The 26,321-nt window shown below is 42.0% G+C and overlaps 1 protein-coding gene across 1 annotated transcript in view; it reads right to left on the bottom strand.

The window, feature by feature from the left end:
• Positions 1–26,321, bottom strand: part of SLC30A5 (solute carrier family 30 member 5) — a 311,396-nt gene that overhangs the window by 139,041 nt on the left and 146,034 nt on the right. Inside the window, exon 11 of the mRNA XM_078675193.1 lies at positions 6,671–6,828. Within this exon, the coding sequence (XP_078531319.1) occupies positions 6,671–6,828 (158 nt within the window). The remainder of the gene's footprint in view (positions 1–6,670; positions 6,829–26,321) is intronic.

Below are 26,321 nucleotides of genomic sequence, written 5' to 3'. Positions count from 1 at the left end.
ACCCCAAAAGACTCAGCAAAATGGGCAGACAATCACTCAACCTGTACGAGATCAAGTAATCCGAAGGATTGCTTCCTTCATTTGGCGTGGCACTGCCAACCTATACAACAATACTGGGGGGAGGTACTGGATACACTTGCTACTATAGTTGATGTGGCCTTACAACTAGATCCCAAAATTGTATTGCTGGGTGGCAGCACCTACCATGCAGGTAACTCGATAATCTATGGTTGTCTGGAAGCAAAGCTTTAGCATTTTTAAGCATTCACTAAGGTAGAAAATAGATCTATTGTTGGTATTCCTCAACTCCACAAGTTCTTTTTGAGTACTCTGATTTAGCTCCCATTCGTGACAGCATGTTGCTTGTCTGTCTGCTTCGACATTGTCCTCGCCTCATAGATGAACTGCTGTTATGTCCATCTTCATCTGTTCTTGGGCTAATCTCGATTGGGATTGAGTTCTTCCTTGTTTGTTAATGTAAAACAGTGTAGTTATATTGTCAGGTTGGATCATTATTGTGCATCCTGATAGCTATTTCTGAAAGGCTTTTAAGGCTAGGAACACTGTCCTTAGTTCCAGAATTTTGATATGTTGTACTGCATCCTGTTCTTTTCAGACTCCTCGCATTTGAGCAGATCCATGTGAGCTCCCCAACCCATATTAGAAGCATCTGTTGTAATTGTCACAGTTGGAGTTGGTAGTACCAAGTTCCTCCCCTGCTTTGTATGCTATCTCCCCTTTGTTGGCCCCTCCAACCCTTGGTCCCCTGCACTTTGGCCCCTTTCTTTCGGTCCCCCCCCGGTGCCCGCCTCCTCTGTTCGCACTCTTGGTATTAAAGTCAGTCATGACTTATCCATGCACAGTCAGATCAGCTCCGTCGTGTCTTCTTGCTTTCTCTCTCTTCGTCTAATCCGGAAAATCTCACGCTTTTTTTCTACCGATGCACTTAAATCCATAGTCATGGCCCTTGTCATCTCTCGCCTTGACTATGGCAATGGTCTGTGCGTGGGCATACCTGCTAACGAATCCAGCCGCCTACAGGCCATTCAAAATCAAGCTGCTCGCCTCATCCTTTCCCTCCCCAAATCTTCTCATATCACCCCGGTTCTCAAATCACTTCACTGGCTTCCAGTTCACTTTAGATCCTTTTTCAAATTGGCCTGTTTAGCCTTTGGGCTCATTTCCGTTCTGCGCCCCTGTTCATCACTTCTCTTGTCTCTTCTCATGCCCCGGTCCGCACTCTTCGCTCTTCTTCTCTTTCTCTTCTTCACATCCCTCGCTTCCGTAAATCCAGAACAGGAGGCACTCGGTTCTCTGTACTGGCTCCTCAGTTCTGGAACAGTCTTCCTCTCTCTATCCGTTCCATTCCCATCTACACTCACTTCCGCAAAGCCCTTAAAACTTTTCTTTTCTCTCAGGCATTCCCTTCCTAATTTCCCTGGGTGCTCCTCTGCTGAGCTCTGATTAGGTCCCCAGCGCCAGGAAGCCGCTTGGCCACCGTGCGCTTTATTAAATACTTTATTCATTCATCTCCTCTTGTAATTTTTGTGTGACAACCACCAGATCTTCCAACTCTCTGTAAACCTTCCCTTGGATTGAGTTGATCCTTGCTACCAGAAATGTTTTTTAATTGCTCGGTGTGGGTGATGACTTTTCTATGTTTATTAAGATCCCAAAGTAAATAGTGTTGCCATTACATGATGCATATGATCTCTGCACATGCTGAAGGACTTGTAGGACTTTGCTCTTACTAACCAGTCATCCAGGTAAGGATAGACATGTATGCCTGGTCTTCTTAAGTGAGCAGCAACTACTGCCAGACACTCTAGGCGCTGATTTGATCCCAAATGCCAGCACTGTGAACTGGTAGTGAGTCTTGTTCATCCAAAATCTTAAGTATTTTTCGTTTTGCATTTATTGGGATGTGCAAGAAGGTGTCTTTAGCGCTATAGTTATGTACTCTCCTTTTTGCAACTGTGGGATAGCTTCCTGTAATGCTGTCATCTTGAATCTTTGTGTTTTTATATATTTGCTTATGAACCTGAGGTCTAGAATTGGGCACAGAGACCGGTCTACCATCAGTATGAAGAAATATATTAAGTAATTTCCCTTGTTGATCTTCTCTATTGCTTTTTTTCCAGCAACTCCTGTACCTCTTTTAGTAGACAAGATGTTTCTTTTGAATGGACCTCTTTTTTTGGTCCCCGTACTGGAGGTATCTTGCCCAATTCTATGCAATATCCAAACTGGATAACATTCAGGATCCAATTATCTGATGTGATCTTCCTCCACTCCTTAAGGAAGTTCTGTACACTGCCTCCCACTGGTGGTGTGTGTGAGAGGCTATGATTTCTTTTTGGCAAGTCACTTGTTAATGGGGGTTGTCCATCCCCTGTGCGGGTGTTCCCTTCCCTGGGTTCTTCCACGAAAGGACTACAGTCCTTTGTGGCTGGTACTGACAGTGCAGCTGGGATACCGAAATTTGACTGCTTACCTGGAAGGCTTGGCGTGATATTCCCGATTGGAAGCTGCCTCTCCCAGAGCATCTGCATGATGGCACTGTCCCTCCTCTTACACATCCTCTAAATTGCAACAGTCCCATTCATTTCGCAATCTCACTGACTTTGTTTTACTCAAACTTTCTTTAACCCCTTGCACGCTGATGACGGAACCGCTCCGTCATCAGCTGCGGGTGCGCTGTGCTGATGACGGAGCGGTTCCGTCATGGCCCGCCCCGCTCGATAGAACGCTCATGCGCGGCGCGAATTCCGCGCCTGCGCTGAGGGTTCTATTGAGCAGGGCGGGCCATGACGGAACCGCTCCGTCACCAGCATAGCTCAACCGACGCTGGTGACGGAGCGGTTCCGTCACCAGCATGCGGCCGCCCCGCCCCCTTAGCACTGCGGTGGAATAGCCGCCGCAGTGAAGGGGTTAATAATGTTTTTTGTTTTTCAAAACACAACTTTAGCAGGTGACTATCATTGCAGCATAACAACACAGATGAAGTTTACAGAGTGCAGATTGAGTTGCAGATTGGCAGTTAACAAAGCATTTGAGATGTCATTAACAGAGCATAACATCAGATTATCTATGGTGCATCAGGTCAACATTTGGTTAGTTATTATAAGAGTGTACACAAAAACAACAAGAACATAGGTAGGGGGTCCAGGTCAAGGCGGTGGTGTGCCTATTTGTTGGATCATCATTAAGATAGAAGGAGGCAACATGTATGCTCCCTATTACACATCAATGTCATGCCAAGTGGGTAATCAAGGAGTAATCGTGGGCAGGTCTCAGTTTTAGGGTTAAAGCAGGTAAATTGTATTTGGTTGAGGTACTGTATTAGGGGTCACAACACAGATTAAAATTTGGACTCTGTACTATTAAGGTTGTGGGACAGATGTTCCATTGTCAAGGTATGCCATAGGCGAGAGAATCATTGAGCCATGGAGGAGGGGGGTCTTCTTCCATGCTGGGGCTACAAGTTGTCTTACTGCCTTAAGCATGTAACTAATAAGTGTTCAATCAGCATGGGACATCGCTTTCTAGTCTAGAGGGCGAATCCCCAGGACAATCACAGTATGAGATAGTTGGAGAGGGTACCTTAGAGTGGCTTTAATATAACGTAGCACCTCCTTACAGAAGGTAGCGTTGAGGGTTCAGGACCATCATATGTGACAGAATTCCTCTCAGTCTGTTTTTTACATTGTCAGCATAGAGAGGGTGTGCCAGCATTGATTACGGAGAGACATGCAGGGGAGTAATACCATTGGAATATAAGATTATATGGCGTTTCCCGTAGGGAGCTGCTACGGTATGTTTCGGTTAGGTCCTGCCACGGTGTGTCTGATTGCTTGGGTGATAAGCCCTTCCGCTGTGTTTGACTGACATACGGTTTTGTAGGTGTGGATGCAGGGAGGGGGGGGGGTGGAGTGTTGGAGCGTACTGTAGGTGTTGGAGATAAGCCCGCGTGAGCCATCATATGCTCTAACAAGCTTCTCACAGAGAGTGAAGGGTTGCACAACCCTTCATCATCTGGTGGTTTGCTGTGTCCGCCATGTCCAATGCCGATTTTAGGCATGTGTTGAGAATATGCTTGCCTTCTTCTGCCAGGTGTGCCGCTCTTTTTTTGTACTCGTCTTGCTGGTGCTTCATTAGGTCATCCATTTCCTCCCAGTGCTGGTAGGCACGTCTGTTTAGGAGGCTCTTTGAATCTGCAGTGCGCCACTGATTGGCTGCGCTACTCTCAAATTTTCTTTGCATGAGGTCCATCCTTTTGCTCCCCTTGTAAGGAGGCTGCCCCGATGTTAAAGGGATATTTGCCCTCTTCTGTGCCATTGAGGTAATGATCAAACCAGCCGGTACTGTACCCTTGATGTAGGCTGGGTCCTTGGATGAATATTTATACTTTTTCTCCGCTCTTGGATTCACTACTCTACAAATGACGGGCTCCTAGAATGCAAACCTTCAATGGTCTAGGACACCAGGTAGCATTGGATGTAACCGGTTCCTGGCTTGGGATGGCAAAAGGGTTTCCAGCAGAAACAAGACTGTGGTCTCTCCTCCTCCAGCTGCCCTACATACTTGTCCTCAGCCTTCTTAATAACTTGGTATGCCAATGTCACCAGAGGCGAAGGCCTCGATGGATAGCAGTCTACCCCCTCCCTGGTGAGTCAGTCTCCAAATCATGCCACTGTGAATCGGTGTATTCTGATTCTACTGAGCCTTAAAACATGCCCAGCCCTCCCTGCTTTTCTTCTTCGTAGAAGAGTTCCTGTTCCTCTTCCTTCACTTAAGGTGTTAAAGGAGGTTTGATATCATCGACGTACTCAATGCCCTGGTCGATTGGAGTTGAAGTTTTCAGTGGAATTCGAAATCCCTTCAAGGTTTCGTTGAAGTCTGTCTTGTTCTGAAGTAATGCTATCATTACGGCCTTGAGGGGCTGCATCTTTCTCTCGATCTCTGCTGAGAGTTCCTCGGGACTGAGGTTCAAAGTAGATTTTCTCTTTGAAGTCGAAGATTCCTTCTATGACGTATCAGTTATAGAGTTTCAATGTTCATCTTGAGAACTCTTTTTCAACGCCGAAGCGCCCCTCCATTGCCCGTCCTTCGACAACTGAGACTTATCAGGAGATTCTTTTTTTCCTGTGAGGTCCCTTTCGAGGGATCCAATGGGATCTTTATCTCAGGGTCTGCCTCCGGTCAGTGGGTGTTATCGATGTGGCTCCCTTAGACGACTTTGAGACTGATCATTTATTTGGAGTCGATGCATCTCTTACCTCCAATCTCTTGTCCTTTTGGTTGCTTGGGTTTCAGCCTGGATGATCCTCAGGTCGGCATTGGATGTTTCCCCCTTGGCACCTTTTGCAACGTTTCTCTCCTCATTGCTCGACAATACCACGTCTCTTGGGTACAAAGTTGGTTTCTGCCCCTGCATGGTGTAACGTGCCTGTCTCTGATTCTCCCTCGCCCTCAGAGTCTTCGATTTGAACCAGGCACAGGCGTTGCAGTGTTTGCTTCAATGGTTTATGTGCTAGCAGAGGTTGCAGAAAAGGTGTTGGTCCTTGAGTACAAATTTGTGGTGGCAATTCAGGCGGAACTGGTCTTCTTCATTAGGCTGTACTGGGAGTCCATGTCTGGCATTCTCTAAACTGTCGAGGAAAATCCTCTCCTTCCCTCTAGAATTCCCCTCCGGTACCTTGTTGTGAATTTTCTTCTCTAAATTTGCTGTAATCTTTTGGATAATTTTTCATGAATTTCTTATCAAATGTTTTCTTCCTTGTGTTGGAGAGCCTCCAGTCAAGCATCTAGACCGAACGGCCTGAATCTGAAGATGGTGACCAAATTTGGGAGCGTCTGGGGGAGGGCATAAAATGACACAGGAGGTACCAAATGGGGGATCCACTGAGGCCCAACAATAAAAAAACAAAAATAGAAAGACTACAAAAAAGTGGAGAATTCAGGACCCAACCACTATATTATAGGAAAATGCACAGCATTTGATTTCAGAAAAGATTCACACTACAAAAGTGCTGTGTTTAAACACAGTTGTCCCAACTCAATCCATCAATATGATGGCATCTGCGATTTGAATTTCTTGCACCCATTGAGTGTTGCTGCTGTCCAAGAACAGTTTCAACATGTGGTATCTCAGAGGATTGACGATTCTTCCCCATATTCTAAAAAATAGTGTCTTGAACAATGACTCCAGGTTACATCGACGTACAGGAGGGAAAGGAGTCTGCTCTGTCCCCGTATATATCACCTTTTTGAACACAAAATTACAATCCATTCGTTTGAGGTATATCTTTCTTGGTTAAAAGTACAATTAGCAATGTCAGTTTGGTTATGTGCAAATGAAGTTGTTTTGTTGTACAAAAAGGGAGTGAACATTAAACCTCAAAGGGCTATAGTTGATTTTTATTTATCAGCAGCAACAATGAGCAAGGCTGAATAATTGAAAATGCCAGCTTTACTGCTTATGCTTTCTTACCAAAAGTCTACTAATAGGAGTTCAAGACTGGTAATGCAATAAATAAATTATATGCAACGCAAACTTTTAAAATAAAGAACACTGACTCACTGTAAACCTGCTTTAATTAAGGTGACTTGATTGTTTAGTGTGTTTAAAAGTTAACAGGACTAAGTTTACACAATGGATTTGACTCACCCGTAGGAGAATGTACGTGTTGCTTTCCACCGGGACATTAAAGCAGCAAAGAGGCCCATAACCAAAGCTGAGCAGTCAAAGAGCATGTGAAATCCATCAGAGATGAGGCCTAGACTATTGGTCCAGACGCCATAGAAAAGCTCAACAAAGGTGAACGACTGAAATAAGACAGAGCAGTTGTTAATAAGATTATTTTGTAAGTTTCAATAAAGTAGTCATCATTTAGAGCTTCATCAAAAGCAATCCCAAACAATTTTTTAGCTAGAGGATCGTGTCCACTCAATGCATAGCATAATGCAAACAAATGGATATGTAAAAACCTGAAGTTTTCCTGTATGACTAATCAGGTGATATGCACTTTTTCAATCTCTTCAAAATGTGTATTACCAGCATCCAGAACCTAGCTCATAGGTCGAAGATCGAAAACATTGAAATCATTAATATTGCCTTTGCAAGAGCAGAAAATGGGTGCCTTTCTCTTTCCCCAGATTTTGAGATTTATTTTTAGTAGAATGCGTTTCTTACTTGTTCTAGCAATGTTTCCATGGCTATTTTGAGCTATATTATAAAGCAGAATATTAGTCAAAATAAACCTATGCTCTTTTACCTTTCTCTGCTTCTCCATGATCACATTCCACCCTTTTTAAAAGAGGTTTAACTATATTGAGAAACATTTATTCCTCTTTATTAGGATTGCCTTAGAGGCAGGTATGATACTGTCCAGAAACAAAACATAATAATGTAAACTGTTTTCTCCTGTGCACTAGTTCATGAGAAGACCATAGCAGGTCAAGAAATAGTGCTCTGCAATAGGAGTTCAGTAAACTGACCAAGGTAATTGCCTTAAAATGGAAAATTGGTTAAATGTAATAGAAATGCACAATTTGTGCAAACTCTAGTTTTTAAGCAAGGGCTCTGTAGGAAAAAAATAATTGTACATGCCTTTTTGTCATGGAGAGGGTGCAAATTTAGATTTCAAAGGCTGAAAAGTGATTTTAATCCCTGGGTCCTGTTATAATTTACTTCTATTTGATGTCTTTTAGTGTTTTGTCTTCCAATCTAATGGACCAAAAGGACTTCTCACATTGGTGGGTGGCCCGCTCCCGTCAGTGTCTGTGCCTTCTCTCGTAACCTGCATACAGATTTTATTTCAAGGTCTATAAGAGTTCCCTTGGGGCTCTGAGATCTATTTCTGTCCTTGACACTGACTTTTCCACTTCCACTGAGTGTCTCTGGTAATTTCTCCTTTCCAGCGCCCTTTCCTATCACAAGCACTTACCCTTTTCCCCAATCCTAAGAGTTCCTCATTATCATAAGCAATCTTATAGCCCTTATAGTGGATTTCCCCCTGTCTGCCAAGTGTTTTATTCCACTCAGGACTGCAGCCACAACCTAATTGCTCTCAACAATACTGTGTCGGTCCTCACACTTCAAACACACTTGAAGGTACTTTCTCTCAATGTACATGGTTTAACGCATTTTATCAAATAGAATAAAATCCTCACCTGCGGAGCATACTGCGCTCCATCTCTCAATTAATTTGGGGCTCGGAAAACCGAGACTACAAGTTGCTAAGCTCTGCTCCACATCAGAGAAGGGTGGCTTATGTCTTTTTAAGATCCGGCACCGTTGGCACTGGCCCCTGGTAAAGTTACAGGGAGCCCACCTTGCTGTGGATTCATACTGTTGGAGATGTGGTTTACCAGACTGCGATATAGTTCATATTTTATGGGAATGTGACCATCAGAAGTCCTTCTGGACACATGCTTGGGAACATATGAGAAGGGCCCTTGGGGTGTACAGACCTTGGACAGCCCAGTTGGTGCAATTACATGATGTGTCCGACCTCGCTTCAGTGAATCAGCATGTTTGTAGATGGCTATTTACCGCTCTAAGTGTTGTTAAATTGGTGATACTGCATCTTTAGAAGTCGACTATATAATCTACACTGCGGACCTGTTTGGACAGCATGAATGATATGGCTCTTTTCTTAATGATTGCATAATCAAGCTCACCTATTTATTTAAGGTGTCTAAGTAGAACACGTCCTGTTTCAAATTTCATACACATCCCTATTATGTTGCCCATGGCCCCTCCCTTTTTGGGTTTCCCGGCCTTCAACCCCTATTGCTGGATTTGTTGGAAGATGTGAATAGATGCAACCATATCTTATTTCTTCCATATGGGTGTTAACCAATTTCATCTTTCCTCCCTGCTACGGGTGCCTGTTTTCCTTCTCCTTTTCCTCTTCATTGGTTTTAGTTATCATATACTTGCTTTAAAGAAGTTATGGTATACAGTTGGACTTTGGAACAGCATTTAATTTAGTTGATTTTCTCGCCCTGCGGGGCAACTGGTTTTTGAATTTTTATTGTACAACTCTTGAATAAGAAAAGCCTAATAAAGAATTGAAATACCACGAAAAGAGTCAACTTTTCACAAGATGTGGCATATACAAATGAAAAATTGAATAGCATCACGCGCATTTTCCTGATTAGAAAGGAGAAACTTTAAACTCATATGATGGAGAGCTTTACTTCAGCAATTAATACAATCAAAAAATGATTGTTGTGCTTAAAAAACTAAACACATGGACTAGTGTTTTGTACATATTTTGAAGGTTAGTTGAGTTAATGTATAACTTATATGCAGGCATAAAAAGCTCTTTAACCAAACAAAACTAAATAAATAAATATTTTTAAATCAATATTGATTGGCTTACATAGCAACAAGCCCTTGGTGCTAAGTAATACGTAGGTGTTATGAACCAAGCAATATATTAGCTGCTCTTATTTGATGTATGTTGATACTGCAATGGAATTGCAACAAAATTATACTTTCGTTTTTAGAATTAAGTTTAGGTGACATCCAGAAGAGGATTGTAGGCCTTTTTTCATGGCATTTAAAACATGGATATGTGCATCAAATGAAAAGTTGCTTTACTGAACAGCTTTATAGATCAGTGGTGTACTGACAATCTCATGTAAAACAGAGCATAATAAGGTATATATATGTATGTTCCCCGTGTATCTTTCCCCCCGGCATCACCCGACCAGAAATGCACCACACAGCGGCATTCTGGTTTGTGTAGTTTGTTACTGGAGAACTGCACAGGTGAGCCGTATGATCTTCAGGGGGCGGAGCGGGGTGTTATTTAAATGAGACATGACTGCATTTGCCGCAATGGTAGAGGAAGCACTTTTGGGAGAGACGCTGAAGAAGGCAGGATATGCCGAAATGCATTCGCCCGACAAGACACCTCACTATATATATATATATATATATATATATATATATATATATATATATATGATAATAACTGCTGAGGGGCGGAGCGGACACACGCACCTATCACAGTGCGGTTTGGTGCATTTTAACTGCAGAACGTCAGTGGTTCCCTCAGACCCACGCAGGCGCTGATGAAGGCCAATCCGGCCAAAATGCATTTGCCACTTACAGGAAATAAACGGTGCTGCCTTTTAACCCCCGATGTGGCTTCTGCTTCTTTCTTCGAGAGGAGATATATATATATATATATATATATATATCTCCAAGCTCTCAGTCCTGCCGAAAAACGACGGGTCACTCGCGAGTGGGTGCAGTCTGCGGTGGCGGGACCCCCGCACTCACATGTAGCCCATAATCCTCCAGATCCTCAAGACCTCTTTCGGAAAACAGCACTCGTAGGCACGTTGGTGTTACTTACTCCCGTTTCTATTATTCAGAGTCAACAAACGCATTTCGGCTGCAAGCCTTCGTCAGTGTTCGAAGGCTTGCAGCCGAAACGCGTTTGTTGACTCTGAATAATAAAAACGGGAGTAAGTAACACCAACGTGCCTACGAGTGCTGTTTTCCGAAAGAGGTCTTGAGGATCTGGAGGATTATGAGCTACATATATATATATATTACTTTGAATCTTCTAGCCTTCCAGTTCCCCTCTGGCAGAAGTCACGGCACAGCAGCAGCAAGTAAGTTTTCACAAAACTTTTATTTTTAACACACCATATGCAAGATTGCGTGCAAAATAGGACGGCCTACGCGTTTCGGCTTCTGCTGCCTTCCACTGGACCATAGAGTCCTTGATGTCTAGACCCTCTTTTAAAATAACTTAATGAGCGTGCCCTTTTTCCCTTTCTATTGCTCCTCTAGACAAACAACCTTGGTTATAGATTATGGCCAAAAGATGGGCGCCATTTTTTATGTGAATTCTGATTTTTCTACGGTTTTAGAAGATTTTAACTCCCATTTCAAACATATTTACAGTGAAGTACACATATATCAATTAAGTTTGAGTTCAATCATGTTACAGCATGCATCATCATTCTCATTTGACTTATTTGTTCACAGTGAAGTACTCATCAATCAATAAGTCAAATTGAATTTGCTAACTATTATCCATGTTCTCACTTTTTCTCCTCTTGTATCAAAAGAAAAATAAGTTTTATCATTGACACTACCACTATGTACACTATTTACAATCAATTTTAGACAAAAACTCAATCCTATTCATATACATTCCATGATCCATTTTTTTATGTATATGTTTCTCTTATACTTCCTAATGGGACTGTCATTTCCCCAGTTACAGTTTCAAATTCTGTAAAGTACCTTAGTTTTTATGTTATGACACTTATATGGATTGGGTTATTCTATTATATTCGTCTATTATCAGTACATAGTTTGTAAAGTTCAAAAATGAGAATCCTGATGGTATTGATTCTTACAGTCTATCATTTTTGCAGCTGTTCATATCTCATTATTACTTAAATTCAATGGGTGAGTCGTGTAACTCTTTTCTGAAATATATACACCTATATACAATTATTGTAATTGATTTTGGAATTTCTTATATCACTTTGCAGTTTTGTTCATTTTTTAGAGTCTCATGATTTATTTACAGATGTACATGTAATTCGGCATCTTGGTTGTGTCCATAAGGATACTCTGTTCCCATTGCCAGGATCATTCTTGATTCCAGTCTACGAAGTTGCATGGTGCGGTCACCCCCTCTTTGTGATTGTTTGCTGATCTTTAATCCTGAATAACGTAGTTGATTACAATCACTTAGATGATGTTCCTCGAAGTGTTTCGCTATCGGATAGTTGGGGTCCTTATTCTTGATTGCACGTAGATGTTGCAATATCCTTAATTTTAGTTTATTGATGGTGCTCCCTATGTAGGATTTCCCACATGGGCATAAAAGTCTGTAAACCACATACTTCGAATCACATGTGATGTGGGCCATGATTTTTTCAGACCTACCATTCTGCAGTTTGTACTCTGTGATGTTCAGACCCTGTTCACAGGCCTTGCATTTTGCGCACTTCCAAAATCCAGGAGTTGTTAGCCAAGATGGTTTCGTTGGTAATTTGATTTCCAGATGACTTTTAGTTAGAATATCTCGTAATGAGGATGTTTTCCTGTAAGTGACACTTGGGAGTGATGTTAGATTCTCTTTTAGGGTTTCATCCAGTAGAAGAATCTTCCAATGTTTCTTTAGTGCCTTCTTCAGGTCCTCACTTTGATTGTGGAAGTCCATGATCAAGCGGGTTTGTTCCATTTTCTCTCCCGGTCCCTGTCTTGTTCCACTCATGATGTTAGTTGTTGGTATCAGGAGATCTGTTCTCTCTTTCAGAATTATTCTTGATATTGCTGTTTCGACCACTTCTAATGGGTACCCCCTTTCCAGAAAACGAGCACTCATCCTTTCGATTTCTTGTTTCAGGTCCCCATCTTCAGAGCAATTTCGTTTAGCTCTTAACATCTGGCCATAGGGTATACTCCATTTCAATTTGGCTGGATGTCCACTATTGGCATGGAGAATGCTATTACATGAAGTTGGTTTTCTATGTATCTTACTACATAGTCGGTTGTTCAGTACATAGATCTCTACATCTAGAAAAACCAAGTTCGTTTCACTTATGGCTGATGTAAAGTGGAGATTGTAGTTGTTATTTTCTAATGAGTCTATGAAAGTTTGAAGTTCAGATTTATTCCCGTCCCATACAACAAACAAGTCGTCAATAAAGCGACTCCATGCTTTGATTTTTGAGTGTTTCTTCCTTTCTTGTTCCAAAATTTCATTTTCCCATACGGCCATTAGGAGGTTCGCGTATGTTGGAGCAAAAGATGTTCCCATTGCAGTCCGCTGCTTTTGTAAATACAGGTCACCTAAAAATAAGAAGATGTTGTGATTTAAGCAATAGGTCAACATATCAATCAGCATTGCAGAGTGTTCCAATTGGCTGACTGATCGCATCTCCAAAGTCTTTTTGATGGCCTTTATTCCATCCTCATGGCGTATCGAAGTATATAATGAGGATACGTCTATGGTAGTCATGAGATATCCTGCTTTCCATTCCATGTTCGACATTTTATTCAGGAAATCCATTGTATCCCTCAGATATGAAGGTTGCGATGTTACATAATTCATTAGGAATATGTTGATAAACCTTGAAGTTGTTTCCAATAGTGATCCTATAGAGCTCACTATTGGTCTGCCGGGTGGATTTTTCATTGTCTTATGCACTTTCGGCAGAAAGTATATGGTGGCTATGATGGGGTTATCCGTTTTTAAATATGAGTATTCATTGAAATCAATCAATCCTCGATCTTTTCAATTCAGTAATAAGGCATGATATTCCTCTATCCAGAGTTCCATTGGGTTGTTCTTAAGTAATGTATAATGCTCTGGATTGTTCAGTTGTCACTTTGCCTCATTAATGTAGTCCATCATATTTTGCACCACAATGTTCCCTCCTTTATCCGAGGATTTTATTATTATGCTGGGATCATTTTTTAGTTCTGACATCGCTAGGTATTCTTTTGGTGACAGATTGCTTGGTTTACAATTCCATGTTTCTTTTTTCTTATTAACAGATTTATTTGATAGTCTTGATATTTCTTCCACCATCATTTCTTGGAATAGGTCGACTTTATTCCCAGGTGGCAATTGTGGACAGAACCGTGATTGTTTTTGCAAACCACTATTCCCTCCCTTGTTTGTGACTAGACCATATTTTTTACAAAAGTCAATGTCTGATTGAAAAGAGTTCTCATTGTCCATTTCCTCCATTGTAATGGAGTTCTCCTCTAAATGTGTTAGAGCCCTCATTGTTGATAGATCTCTCTGAGTAACAGTCGATAAATTTCTCTCTTCTTCTTGTCGTTCATTTCTCTTTGTTTTTTTCTCTGAGAAGTATTTCCTTATTTTGACTTTCCGGCAAAACTTATATAAGTCAATTCGTGCATTTGGAACATCCAAGTTCTTGTTTGGGCAATAGGACAGTCCTCTATTTAAAAGTTTCAAGTGTGTTTCCGATAGTTTTTTACTTGACAAATTGATAACTATGTTGTCAGGTGCTTTTCTCTTCTTCTTTAGGATTACTTCTGCTTTCCTCTTCCTCTCTTTGGTTTTGCTCCTCCTACCGCCCCTTCTGATTGTGGCTTTGGTTGTGATTTTGGGGTTTCCTTTCCCCACGTGTTCATTCTGCCTCGCCCTCTTAGCCGCGTTATCATCTGGGCTAGTTGGATTTCCCCACGAAAATCCAAGGGGGTAATTGTTGCATCCTCATCAGTTGAACTGACTTCTGAGCTGTCCACCGTGTCTATGTGTTCTGTCCCTGCGCATTTGTCCATTACAACTCGATTTCTCAAGGTGTCATATTTACGAGCGAACGTGTAGACGCGCCCATTTGCATAATCCAATCTATCTCTTGTAAATTTGCTCGCTTTTCGTTTTTCCACCTCTGCTTCATGTTTAGCGATCTTTTTTTCCATGTTCTCAATTAGTTCCTTTGATTCATCTGATGTAGGGATATTGGCTAATTCTAACTCCAGGGCTTCAATCACGCTTGTGATTTTTTCCAATTTCCTTTCTGCATGTATTATAAGTGTCCTCATAAGCTTATAGGAACATTCATTGGTATCTGTTTGCCATAGTTTGATTAAATCTGGGTCCAGGTCATTCAAGGTGGGCATGATGAGTATCCTGAGCCCTCGAGGGATTCTTTTAAATTCAATATATTTTTCTAATGTTGTTTTCTCCCACCATTTATTGATTTCAGATATTTTGTTTTGCTGTAATTCCCTTACAATATTCTGAATATTCCTGTTGTTTTTTTCTTTTCCCCCTGTAGTTCCCCTTGTGCTTATGTTCATTGTTGGAATATTTTCATCATTGAGTAACTCACTCGCCCTTTGTTGGCGACTCCTTGACTTATCTGCCATCTGTGTGACCAAGGTTATTATTATTTTCTCGTTATTGCTCGTTTTCTTGTTTACAGGTGTGTTGATTTTAATATTATTACAGGTATTTCCGTTGTCTTCTCCTAAGACTTTACGAATTCCCCCGTTGAACTGCTGCTTCTTCTGAGCGCTCTCGCGCTCTTCCGAGTCACGAAAATACTGTTCTGTCCCTTTAACCTGTGCGCCCCTCGGGAAGAGTTCTTCCGGGCTTCAGGTCGTTTCATGTGTATTCGCGCTTCGTTGCGCTCATCTAAAGTTGTTGTTCTTAATGTGCGGCGTTCTGTATTCTCCTCACTCTTCTAATCGAGATTACATGTATATTGACGCTCTCGCACTCGGCTACTCTGCCCTCACGGTTCGTGCACAGCCAGTAGTTGCGGGACCACACCACTCGTACGCCACCTCCGCCGCGTTTAACAAGCAGTGTGGACACCGCCCACCCTCCAGCCCGCACACTCACCGTTTCGGGTTTTCTCGCCGTTTCGAACCACCGCGTCTCTTCTCCTTCACGACACGGAGATCAGGGTTGACAGTAGAGGCGTTGGTCAGCTTCTTTTCGCAAATAAACAACTGGAATCCATGTTTGACCACTTCACCTCAGTTCGTGAGTGCTCGTGATGCACGCCCAGTTCTCGTGCTAAATACTACTTTGAATCTTCTAGCCTTCCAGTTCCCCTCTGGCATAAGTCACGGCACAGCAGCAGCAAGTAAGTTTTCACAAAACTTTTATTTTTAACACACCATATACAAGATTGCGTGCAAAATAGGACGGCCTACGCGTTTCGGCTTCTGCAGCTTTCCACTGGACCATAGAGTCCTTGATGTCTAGACCCTCTTTTAAAATAACTTAATGAGCGTGCCCTTTTTCCCTTTCTATTGCTCCTCTAGACAAACAACCTTGGTTATAGATTATGGCCAAAAGATGGGCGCCATTTTTTATGTGAATTCTGATTTTTCTACGGTTTTAGAAGATTTTAACTCCCATTTCAAACATATTTACAGTGAAGTACACATATATCAATTAAATATATATATAGTTCTTCAAGTAGATAGCTTTTTGGGGCATGAAGACTGAAATATACAGTTCTTAGGAGAATTTTGTTTTGAGATTTGAGAACTAGTTCTTTTAATGGCTATTTTGCAAATTCGAATCTGGACATGGGCCTGCTATGTGCATTAAAGAGATCCTTGACTGGCAACCACAAGTAAGGTGCAGGCTCCTGCTTCATTGACATCTTAGAGCAGCTAAGTGATAGAATTTTGAAATTACATTTGCAATTAACCTAGACCCAAGCATGTTGTTTTAGAAGTGTAAACAGAAGTGGCTAAAAGGGTTTTGACAGTTTAGGATAACACCTCCATCATTCTTGAGATAATCCAGTGAAAAGAGAGTGAATAAAGCATTTCTACTGGCACTAGAAAATGTCCACTCGAGACTCTGTGATTTAAAGGCTGTATAAATCTGACACAAGATAAGCTGGAAAGTATAGAAATATCGCTCCGAAGGAAGTCAGCAAAATGTCATCATTTAGATGCTAAAGATACAAAGCTAAGCCTTAGACCCTCAGAGATGAATGCTTATGTTTTACTGCATGCATGCTGCATTTTGCCAAAGTTAGAGTCGAGAACAAACACCCATGAGCTTGTATGGCCCAGTTGAGAATACTGTTCATAAAAATGTGCTTTTACTTTGTCAGAAATTAGGGACATTTAAGACTTTTAGGGTTATAGTTGTGTGTTAAAGCAACTTGCATCCCTGCAGAGAATTTAGAATGAAGAGATGCACACCCCTAGGGTTGTATGATGGTCTATATTCATGGTATATTTTTGTGGTGCAAGGAAATACAATGAACTTAAAGGCAGAGAACATATTTGCTATGCCTAGTCTGGGAGGTGGGTGGTTGGTGATGGGCTTCAAAGACAGCAGACTCAATGATAACATGCCTAAAAGCAAGCAACAAGACCGTGTCTAGCTGTAGAAAGTGCAGCCATAAAGAAGGGTGAGGAAGAACATAGACAGCAACTGGGCAAGAGGAGTGGAGGGGACCAAATGTCTTATTACAGAGCAGGGAGCTCAGATGGAGGAAACAGAGGAGTCGGTGGGGGGTGAACCGCAATATTTAGTAAAAACTGACGTGACTGTATGGATGAAGGAAGGGGCCTCAACGGTGAAGTGAACAGAGAAAGTTAATTTAATAGGCAACCATGTCAAAGGTGAGGAAGGTAGATAAAATTATTCTATTGAGGAATTGGTGGGTGGGGAATGAAGACATGTGGAAAGATGTGGCTCGGAGTGCTCAAAGTGGTCTCTCCAAAGCAGATGGATGCAAGGAAAACTTTGCAGCTGTAATAGGACGTCAACGTGGAAATTATGCTTTATTTTAAATTAGATGGGCACAGAACAAACAAAGCCGACATGGAGGGAGTGAAAAAGGATGAGCGATCAGAATAATGAGATGACTGGAATGAAATCAAACCATTACCATTTCTCATTACACTTCTTAGATCTTTGAGGAAACACCCGAGCTAGTCTGGTTACGATAGCAAATGAAACCACAAACAGGAGTTTGTAAAAACATATGATTAATTAAAGCCTTTGTGAATGTTCAAATTAATAATATAGTAGGCATTATCCTATTGTCACATGTTACAAATGCTGTATTTTCTAACTCCATCCTGTAGTGTAGTGGGAAGTAACAGTAGACAGCAATGCGCACTCGGCTGCCCTGAAGCATACATCTCGGCACAGTTCACTGTACTGAAGATCTCTGCTAGAAAGGCGCCTTGTGCCAGTCCCAAGAAGTGGGACCCAAAGGAAGGCTCTTCTAATAGTCAAATTCAGCACAACCTTTGACAGTCTTAATGAAATGACTGAACTCCATAATTTATAATAATTATATTGAAGTCATCTGATTCCCCTACACATGGTTTCGTCATGATAGAAAAATTTGAGGATGTCACACACCACTTCTGATTTTGGATGTATTTTAATGAACTACGTCCTATTCCATACCATGGGCCCAGTAATTTTTCCACGTACAATTGAAAAAGATTGCCATTTGGATTTCTAAATTGAGGCACAACTGGAAATCTAAGCCTTGAATCGTTTTCAATACTACCAAGTGTATGCACAACTACAATGATGTATGCAAACCTTGATTTACAAAACCAACATATGTTGGATTCGGTATCAGTGTTCGATTTACATTCGAATGGACTACCTTTCCCCAAAAAACGCCTTAAGCAGAACATTTGTCATAATAGAAAAGCACAGTTACAATGAATCTTGTCAACTTCGAATTATACATAAACAAAGTTGTTGGGATTCGACATCTGATTATAATCCCACTTCTCGATTTTTCATCTACATTCAGTTGTATGCACCATGTTTTGCATGCACCTTTTTGGTTATACGTTTTTCTGTTTCTAAACAAATCTTATTTCACATTTTTCCGCAATTCAGTCCATGATATACGCAACTCCAAGTTGTGACTTTATGAATATCATAATAACACTATTGCCCGTTTTCAATCCAATATGACCGATAAGAGCACTTCCGGTACACTGCCCAATAAACCACATCGACATCAGTTCAGCATACCAGAAAGTAACTTGACAGGCCACAAAGTAGAACAGGTTGATCCAACAACGGTTAACCTTCTTTGTTTCCAGGTATTTGCTAGCCACCTGTATAACTCAAATATTTGCAGACGTACGTCTGTACTTAATTAGAAAAAAACTAATATTGAAGGCATAATGGACGATGTATTATTTTGTATAGTTAGGCGAGTTGCAGAGACATTTGAATGTCTTTTTCTAGGGTCCCGGTCATCGTACTTTAGAAGCACTTGTTGATTTGTGGTAAGATCATTGCGCTTGAGTAAGACAAGAGTTCTTAGTTGGTTCAACGGAGCAATGTACTTTTTTTGTAAAGTTCTGAATATTATGTTGTCTTACAAGGATGATATTGGTGTTTATTTTGTTCTAGGAGCCTCACAGTAAAGAGATGGAATTGGAATCTTGTTGAATTGGGGTTTGAGGAATGATTCCCTCATTAGATGGGAGTCCTTTTGCAGTTCGGATGAAAGACCATTAATGGCTTTTTATAATCCCAAAGTTGACTATAAAGTGATTGTTTTCTCGCATTGCCTTTTCACAGATTATTTGAGGCTAATCGATGGACGATTATTTGAACTTATTTCAAAGTTGATTTGAAAATCAGAATCAGTGGAGAAAAGAGGAAATTATATGCGGTGGAATGTACCATTTTTACAGAAAGGATGAAATTAGTGTTATTATATTTCAGCGCTTTAATGTTCTGAGTTCTCAAGAGAACTCTAAAATACATATAGAAGGGTTCGAAACACATCAACTGTTTTTCATCTACCAAACAAGTGTATTATAAATGTGACACTACTGAAGCTCAAAACAAACAATCTTTAAGGAAATGAGATTTTTCTCTGAGCTCAGTATGGACACTGTTTTGGTTTTGCCCTTTTAGGAGGGAGTGGAATTGGAAAACAATGTAAGCTCCCAGGGCACTTTAAACAAAAAAAAATCAAAACCACTGAACCTGGGCATTAAAGATTTCCTTTGATATTTATTGTATGCAATGTTATCATTGTTTTGTGTATGTGTTGTAGTACTTTTGTGACTTTTCTCTTGTTCTAAATATTGTATTGTCGTTATGCCTGTTGATTGAAAAATCCATAAATGTTTTTCCCTGTGAATTATATGAATAACATATCTAAAAAGGTTTTTTTGCGAAAGAAAAAAATGAATATTTGATGGTCATGACAACTGTGGTGTGGGATCATGGTTGTGAATGATATTGTGGAGTGATATCAGTACTGGCACTTGTGTTGTTTTTCAAGTTTATATAGGGCCTAGCCTTCAGGATTATGGGCCTAACCCTGTAAAGTTTTTTCATGCACACTTTTGATGCCTTTGTACCTTCACTGGGAATTTATCCGCTGCTAAATTACAGATTAGGGTTACAACAAACATAATCAGTAGTTCACTGAGGCTGTGGGCTACATATCACCCTAACTAGTTGGACATAAATGTACGAACTCAGTTTTAAAGAGATGGTAATCAGCTCTTTTTTCCAGATATTTCATCGGGTGCTGTGTGCGTATGAAGATAACACAACAAAGACTGAAGTATAGCAATGTGTTTTAAAGATGGGTTAACAAATAGGTGAAAGGCAATGTACTACACAATGAGAAAACAACTGTAAAATCGGAAAAAACAACTTGCTACTGAGCAAGCATATGCTGTACACATTAGAAACTATTGAGTAACTACTGGGATTTGAATACTTCAATGCATGACCTCTTAGTACTGCTATTTTGGGAATTGTTCACATTTCATTTTTGTCTTGTCACTCTTTTTCCCAGAGAAAAATGAAAAAGAATGTTTAAAAATATGCCACATTACCCCTTCTGGATTTGGACATAAAGACAGAATTGGTGCCTTGCTCAGAGTAGAAAAGGGAGTGGTCCTGGTAAAATCACAAACCTTAGACATGAGCACTAAAAGGTTTTAGAGAAACATTTAATACTGACCCTGACACACACTAACACCTCTCTCTCTGCCTTCCTCTTCCTCCTTTTCTCACTCTTCATTTCCCTCTCCAAAACCTCAAATCCCTCCAAATGCCTGACCTTTTTAATAAACAACAGCAAGAACAAGGTATTCAAATAAAGAAGCTGAACACAATTTCCTGAACGGGCTTGTTGGGAACTTAATGCAAAGAAACCAGGCTTACTCTGGTTTGAAAAAGGGCAAACTCTCTTAAGAGGGTGAGAGGAAATTTCTCAATACCACAAGCCATCCCTAATGATTTATTAGCTATAGACTATAACCCAAGAGTGGTGAGAGATAAGCCTAATTCAAACCCCTCATGGAAAGAACGAAGCACATGCTCTGGGCCATAGTCTCATAAATGAAGCCCCCTGGACCTGTATTGAACCTGGAAAGGGGCCCAACTGTTACCATACACCTTTAAAGAACAGGGATGCCCAGACACTAGCATTGGCACCACTATTCCCTGGAAAATAGCTGCCTTTTAACCCACACGCTTACAATATCCAGTCAGTCGAGACAGAAATTACAAACACCCACTCCCACAATCAAGGGCTGTCTGACATTAGTAAAACACACAAACTACTACCTATCAGAAGTTACCAAAATTATAAGAACATCCTTCCTTCTGTTTTGAGCCAAGATACTGGAGATATGAAGAAAAGGTCAGAGAAAACCACTTGACGAGGAACCAAACTCCTCCTGAAAGCATGAGCAAACAGATAATTTCTCTGTGTGTGCAGATATCAATCAATGAAGTCCTGGCACCTACAAAATAAGATGCCTATTGTCTCTAAAGAGTGAAAAAAAGTTTTGAAAGAAAGGTAACACACTTCTCAGTTGGTAGGCCATAGTATTATCCACTCTATTGATTTGGCCAAAACATAGTGACAATAGGTCACTATCAGTGTCTCATTGCCCGAGTGTGAATCATTTGAATCGGTGAATCATTGTGAATATTCAATGAGCTGATTTCAGGTAAAAGGATAAATAGGTTACTGAAAATTAAGTTTGGAACAGAAAAGCAGCAGCTGTTCACATCCATTTCCTCAATGAGTTTGTCAGCATTGCACTCAACACTGCATTCAGCCAGCTCTGAGATCATCCAAAGTCTGCTAGCACAAAAGTCACATTGACAGGGTAGGTAAAAGGAACATTTTGTCTGTAGATTCAGAACCAAGGAAAACACTATGCATTGTGTGTGTCGCCGGCCAAGACGGAGGGCCTGATTACGAGCTTGGCAGACAGGGATACTCTGCACAAACACGACAGACATTCCATCTGCCAAATTGCCATTGTATTATGCCCTATGGAACTTGTATAAGAGTGATCAGCACACACCATCAATTATAAACAATGTATGTCAATTACACATTATTCCATTTAACAAAGTGCATGGACTCCATTCTTGTTTTTCTAAAAAGGGTTCCTTTAGTCACATCATATTTTTTTAAGAAAAACTTTTCTGCCAGGGTAGCCAATGTCGTCTCGTAAAAAAGACTTCTTCAGGGCTTACAAAACAGTAGCACATATGTTGACTAGTGCTTGGAGTCCACCATATGATTTGATGACTGCTCAATTGGTATATCTTTCTCACATTGTATTTTTAAGGTCAAATTATAATATCTTACTTTTCGTAGGTATTTTTTTTACAATCCAAACTATATGGTCTTTAGTTGCATGCATAGTTCGAGCCTATATAAGCATCCAAATACACACGTCCTTAAGGCTGCAAGACGTTACGCAGTCAAGAAAAAGTTTGAAAATTGTTGACTGCACAATGTTGTCTTGCGGGATTCGGCGCATGCGAATTCAGATGTTGACATATGCATGAACTATACACGCAACTAATGACAATACAGTTTGGATGGTGAGAAAAATACTTACAAGATATAGGATTGTAGGAAGCTGGCTCTGTATACGATACTGCCACTAGGTAGTAATACCGTGCATAGAGTCCAGGGGTTCCCCAAAAGTGTACAGGGCTCAATGCAAAACATAAAGTGCTCTATTAGTGGTAGAGTAGGCAGAGAGCCTTAGGCCTAATACAGAGGAGCGTAAGACATTTATTGCACAACAGTGATCAATAATTGACACACGACTCAAGAAGGAGATTCAGATCAATTTATAAAAATTTGTTGTAACTTTTTTTTAAGACCCAGGTCTGCGTAATATGGTAAGTACACTTTTAATTTAAAATACTTTCCACTTTGAAAAATTGACACTTGGAAACTTTTTAACACAGCCCAATGTTATCCTAAGAGGTAATCAATTTTGCAGTTAAAAAGGTAAGTGTTGAACTTCCAATCCCAGTCTTTGGAGCCAAAAGTCAGCAAGGACCAGATGTCAGGTGAGTCCCACCACCAGCGGCACAGGGGCGGCGTGGTGCAGAGGTCAAAATCTGAGTTTTTCCTATGCTTTCCAATGGAGACAGGGGGTGCCTGGAGCCACACTGCTTGCAGGTAAGTAAATGGGTCGTAGAGGCCAAGTTTTGGGGGTTAAAACAAGCAGAAAGGGGGACACAAAGCAGCACCAAACATACACCACCAGAGGCACAGGGGTGGCAGGGTGCAAATTCGGACATCGGGCACCAAATGCTTTTCAATGGGGATTCTTCTGTCAGCAAAGATGCTGCAACGTGGCACCGGAGGTTGCAGGAGGAAGACTAATGACAGCAGATGTAAGTTGGGGTGTAGGAGGTCATATTGGCACCGTAGTTTCAGCTCACCAAGGTCCAGGAGCTTCAGGTGCAGGGGTGCCTTTCGACATCGGAGTCTTCTTACCCTTACCGGAGCCGGTCGGGGTGGGGGGCCTCTGGATTCACACTGCAGTTGCCGGTATGGAGGTCAGGAGCAGTCAGCCAACTCTGGACATGAGGCCAGGAACGTTGTGGAGACTTCACTGCACAGGTGAGCCACTCAGACTCTGACCGTAGGCTCATGGGCAGGGGACGCGCGATCCAACTGGATCTAGAGTCTTTAGAGTAGGTTTCTTCTGGACAGGTCTGCTGTCCATGGGAGATTGGAGTCCTTGTTGAAGGCAACAGACCTCCCAGGGGATTCAGAGGCCCCTGTTGCAAGACAGGTTGCAGGGTCGTTGAAGCTGGAGACAGGCCGGGAGGGCTGGGGCCAAGGCAGTTGCTGTCTTCTGGCTTCTGCTGCAGGGTGTCTTCATTCTTCTTAAGTCATCGCACATCTAGTTTCTAGGTCTGGGGGAGCCACCTAAATACTAGAATTAGGGGTGGTTATGGGAGTAGCAGGTAGGGCCAATTGGCACCTTACCTGGGGTGACTACACCCTTTATTATGCCACCCTCTTGTGGGAGGGAGCATTGACCTAGCACTGATTGGAGGATCTTCTCATCTTCAAGATGACAGCAACTGAAATATGTGCTTAACCTCACCTCCCCCACCTTAGGGGTGGAGTTGGCAAAGGTGGGCTCCTATGTTTTCCAGCAGTTTTTCCCGCCCAAAGTGGTGGTGTAAAGAAGGGGGTTCCATCTGCTGCTAGCAGCGGAGGCTAGGCGGGGTCGCAGTACAAAGTCAGCATGCATTCAACGCTTCGCTCTTTGAGCACCGGGCCATCCCGGGGAAGATGTTTAACACATCTGCCCTGGATGTGCATTGTTTTGGGTCCCAGAGGGCAGAGGCTTTCTAGATAGGTATCCAGAAGCATGTCTGGTGGTTGCTGCCTGACTGAAGCCAGCCAGAGACCACACCAGGGTTGGTAGGTTTTCAGGGGGCACCTCTGAGTAAATTTTTAAAATAAATCTCGCACTGGCATCAGTGTGGATTTATTACAAGGAGCTGTTTGGTACCAAACACTCCTGAGTTCAGGGAAGCCATCATGGTGCTGTGGAACTCTAGTTGTCAAGTTCCCAGCCCATGTACTCTCTATGGCCTCCCTGGCACTTATGATACTAAAGAACCCCAATACTGTAGGGACATGTCTGCTCATGCAGATATGCCCACACCTGGGATATTGTGCACCCTGCCTTAGGGCTGGTAAGGCCTGCTAGAGGGGTGGCTTACCTATACCTTAGGCACTGCTGGAATGGCACACAGGCAGTATGACATGTCTACTTGGTCCTTTTGTTCACCTCACAGGGGCATGGCAACTGCAGGGGCAGGGGCATGGTCCTAGTGAGGGCGTCCCAGGGGACCCTCTTCAGTCTCCAGGCCCTAGGTACCCAGGGTACCACTTACTAGGGACTCACAGGTGGGCCAAAGTAACAATTCTGGTCAAGAGCCATGCAAAAAGTGTGTGTGTGTGGGGGGGAGGGGGGGGGAGGGGGTTACTGCAACAGAACCCCATTTTCTCACAATGATATTATAATTAGACCTAAAACAAAAGTGTGAGAAGCATATACCAATTGAGCGGTCATCAAATCATATGGTTGACTCCAAACACTAGTCAACAAAGGTGCTAGTATATTATAAGCCCTGAAGAAGTATCTTTTACTAGACGAAACGCGCCAGCTACACTGGAAGAAAAGCTTTTATATAAAAAATAGGAAGAAGTGAATTAAGGAACAATTTTTAAAAAACATGGATGGAGTCTGCATATTGCTTTGCCTTATTTGACTTTTTGAAAATCACTTCCTATGAAACTTGTAAAATGTGGAGTTCGTAATCAGGCCCACATTGATATATAGACAACACCAATAGTGCTGATGTTACAAGACCCTTGATTCCCATGCAGTATGTAGGAAGGTGGAATCTGACTATATGGTTATCCCCACTTTTTTCCTGGTATTTTGCTGGTTTTCGACTTAGTTGGCCTGGGACCCTGCTATTCAAGACCCCAGTCTATCTGCTTTCTCTATAAAACGGACTCCATTAGGTACATACCAGATTGGTTACTGGGTCACCCTTGTGAGCCCCTGTATAGTGTTCCATGGGTACCCAGGGCATAGTTGCACCTTAGGCCTACCAAGGGCCTTCCAAACTGACACCACAGTTCTGTTCACACACCCTGGGTAAGGTAGTGTAATCACCCCTTACTTAGATATAGTATACCTTTATCTATATATACATATAGACACATATACACCTACAAGTTACTCCTATGGCAGGCCTTAACAGAGTGCTTGGTTTTATGTGAGAGGGTGCCCTAGCATGATCTGAGCCCCTCTGCAGCTTTCGGAACCATCTCCTTATAGCTGTTCTATGATATAGCCATACCATATACTCTTAAGTGCATTATAATCCTCACGGTTAATGCTAACTTTAGTTTGGCGTTATCAAAACATGTTGTTTAAGGTGTCAAACACTTTGGAAAACCTACACCCCCCCCCCCGCCAGTCATGGCGGCGGGGGTAGCATTCCACCCTTCTAGAGGGAGAAGACATGTAGTTACTGGTTTACCCGGTTAAAGTAAAACAGAGCCTCAGCATCACAAAATGGATGCTGCTGCCACAGACATGAGTCTGACCTCCTGTTGCTGGACGAAACTTCGGCAGGGGAGGCCTGGACAATAGGTTTCCTGTCCAGACAGGCTTTAGTGTGTATTGGGGCAGGGAGGGCTGCATTAAGTGAATGCTTTCCAGACACCGCCTGGGGCACACAAGGTGCTTCATGCATAGCCCGGTTCAAACCAGTTGCTGGGCACTCAGCCCCAGCTCTGGTGCGAAACTGGACAAAGGGAAGGGGGTGTAACCACCCCCTGCCCCAGGTCCACCCATTGGAGGGACCTTCCAGGTAGTCCAGCCCACAACCTTAGTATAAGTATGGGAGCAGTGTCCCTAGGACTTTAGATTACCCTGTACGAAACTTTGAAACGGAAATCCTGGACCTTCGACATTCCATTTTGACTGGAAG

Source organism: Lissotriton helveticus, chromosome 2_1 (genome assembly GCF_964261635.1).
Source record: "Lissotriton helveticus chromosome 2_1, aLisHel1.1, whole genome shotgun sequence".
Classification (NCBI taxonomy): domain Eukaryota; kingdom Metazoa; phylum Chordata; class Amphibia; order Caudata; family Salamandridae; genus Lissotriton; species Lissotriton helveticus.
Note: the sequence above shows the minus strand (reverse complement) of the source record. Positions and strands in the feature narration are given on the sequence as shown.